At 47.1% G+C, this 1,812-nt stretch overlaps 1 protein-coding gene across 1 annotated transcript in view; it reads left to right on the top strand.

Annotated features, from left to right (window-relative positions):
• The window catches only part of maneal (mannosidase endo-alpha like), a 13,179-nt gene continuing 11,367 nt past the window's right edge, over positions 1–1,812 (top strand). Inside the window, exon 1 of the mRNA XM_042077459.1 lies at positions 1–1,577. Within this exon, the coding sequence (XP_041933393.1) occupies positions 965–1,577 (613 nt within the window). The 5' untranslated portion in view covers positions 1–964. The remainder of the gene's footprint in view (positions 1,578–1,812) is intronic.

The following is a 1,812-nucleotide window of genomic DNA, read 5'->3' as shown; positions in this document are numbered from 1 at the left end:
CTGAATTTCGAAACACGAATGAACCTCCCTTGAAAATAAACGGACGACTAAAGGCCTACATCTTGCGTCGGAATACAATTATTCAGATGCCTGCTGTCATTAATCTAAGAAGAATCCAAATGCAGAAATAAGAGATGCTGCGTAACACGCCGCCCACACCGCGCAGCTAATTTCAGTGGACATTATTGGTTAAAGGCGTTTCCTCTAACTGAGAGGCAGGCTTCCACATCGAGGGGAGATTCGATAAGAAATAGGGTACAGTGGTGCCCATCAGGAGAGGGGACCACACGAAAGTAGCGGCAGGCGGAAACAATGGTGACGAATCTGCGAACCCATGTGATGAATCAACGATTGCTCGGCCATACTAAATGTGTGGGCATAGCTGTTAGAGATTCAGTAAGGGACTAGAATAGATGGAGGGAGGAGGACTTCGGCTGCCAGCTTTAGGCGCTGCGCATGAAATGAGTTAGCTTTCCGAAATGAAAAAAAAACCGTAAAACGCACGGCCGACCAAATGGCGTTTAGGTGAAGTAACGTTAGCTTCACATTCGCGTGATGCTGACGAGATGATAGCACAACCTGCTACGGAGAATTTGACAGTAAGGTCTCACGGGATGCTCTGAGCACAGCATTTTCTTGGTTTTATTAAATATAAATAGCCTATGCTGATGTCAGCTAGTACCGCATCGAAAGTGTTACCCAATATACTTTATTGACTATTGGGCAACTTGTAACGCAGCATTTATATTTACTTGTAGATTTCGAGAAACATTAAGTCTTTGGTATCTTTGTTGCAAGTTGTCACATTATTATGGATTTGGGTTAATCCTGTTAATGTGGGCGACCTAACATTAAAGGACTGCTGTAGCCTACTCCGTGTTATGATTCCTCGCGTCTCTCACGACATACCGCAGGCTGTAAATATGTTTGCATCTCTGTGATCAGCCTGGCAAACCGAGGCGAAATGCAAAGCGACATCGGCAGGAAGCGCTCTTATCATGCACGTACGAGGAACGGATGCTCTGTGGTATGTACTGTGAACTACTTCTGCGGATCACAGACGCTAACCATGTCCAGGCTGCGCAAAAAAGCCTGTGTGGCACTGTTCTTGTTCACACTGTTTATCTTCGGCACTATGATGGGCTTGAGAACCCTCAAGCCAAGCGACGGATTCTCGGACCTCGCGCCCGGAATGGACCTGATGCCGTTCGTGGGCGAGAGGGCAGAGAGGCGACAAGTTGCGAATGATGTGCTGGCGTCTGCGGGCCAGAGTCGTTTCCCCAGCGACACCAAAGTAGTCTTCTCTAACTCTGGACCCGAGAAAAGTATTTTTTACGACATTCACATATTCTATTACCTGTGGTACGGCACTCCGCAGATGGACGGTAGTTACATCCACTGGGACCACGTACTTGTGCCTCACTGGGACCCCAAAATCGCAGCCAGCCATCCCAAAGGGAAGCACATTCCTCCGGAGGACATCGCCTCCAGTTTCTATCCCGAACTGGGACCCTACAGCTCCAGAGATCCTGACGTGATTGAATCCCATATGTCCCAGATTGAGGCTTCCGCTGCAGGTAGGTTTATGCCCTGAGAGACTGCCACAGAGACAGATCAGACAAGCACAGATTCAATGAAAGTGCAGTAAGAATGTTGTAAAATTTTACCACGCACTGCATATGAGAAATTATTATATGGCATTATTGGTAACCTGTTGATGGCAGTAGGCCTAATGTTCTTATGCCCCTTTCCACCAGATTGTTGTCCATGGTGCTGAATCTTAAGTTTACCTACATACTGACAGAAGTCAAT

This window comes from Alosa sapidissima, chromosome 21, assembly GCF_018492685.1.
Source record: "Alosa sapidissima isolate fAloSap1 chromosome 21, fAloSap1.pri, whole genome shotgun sequence".
Classification (NCBI taxonomy): Eukaryota; Metazoa; Chordata; class Actinopteri; order Clupeiformes; family Clupeidae; genus Alosa; species Alosa sapidissima.
Note: the sequence above shows the minus strand (reverse complement) of the source record. Positions and strands in the feature narration are given on the sequence as shown.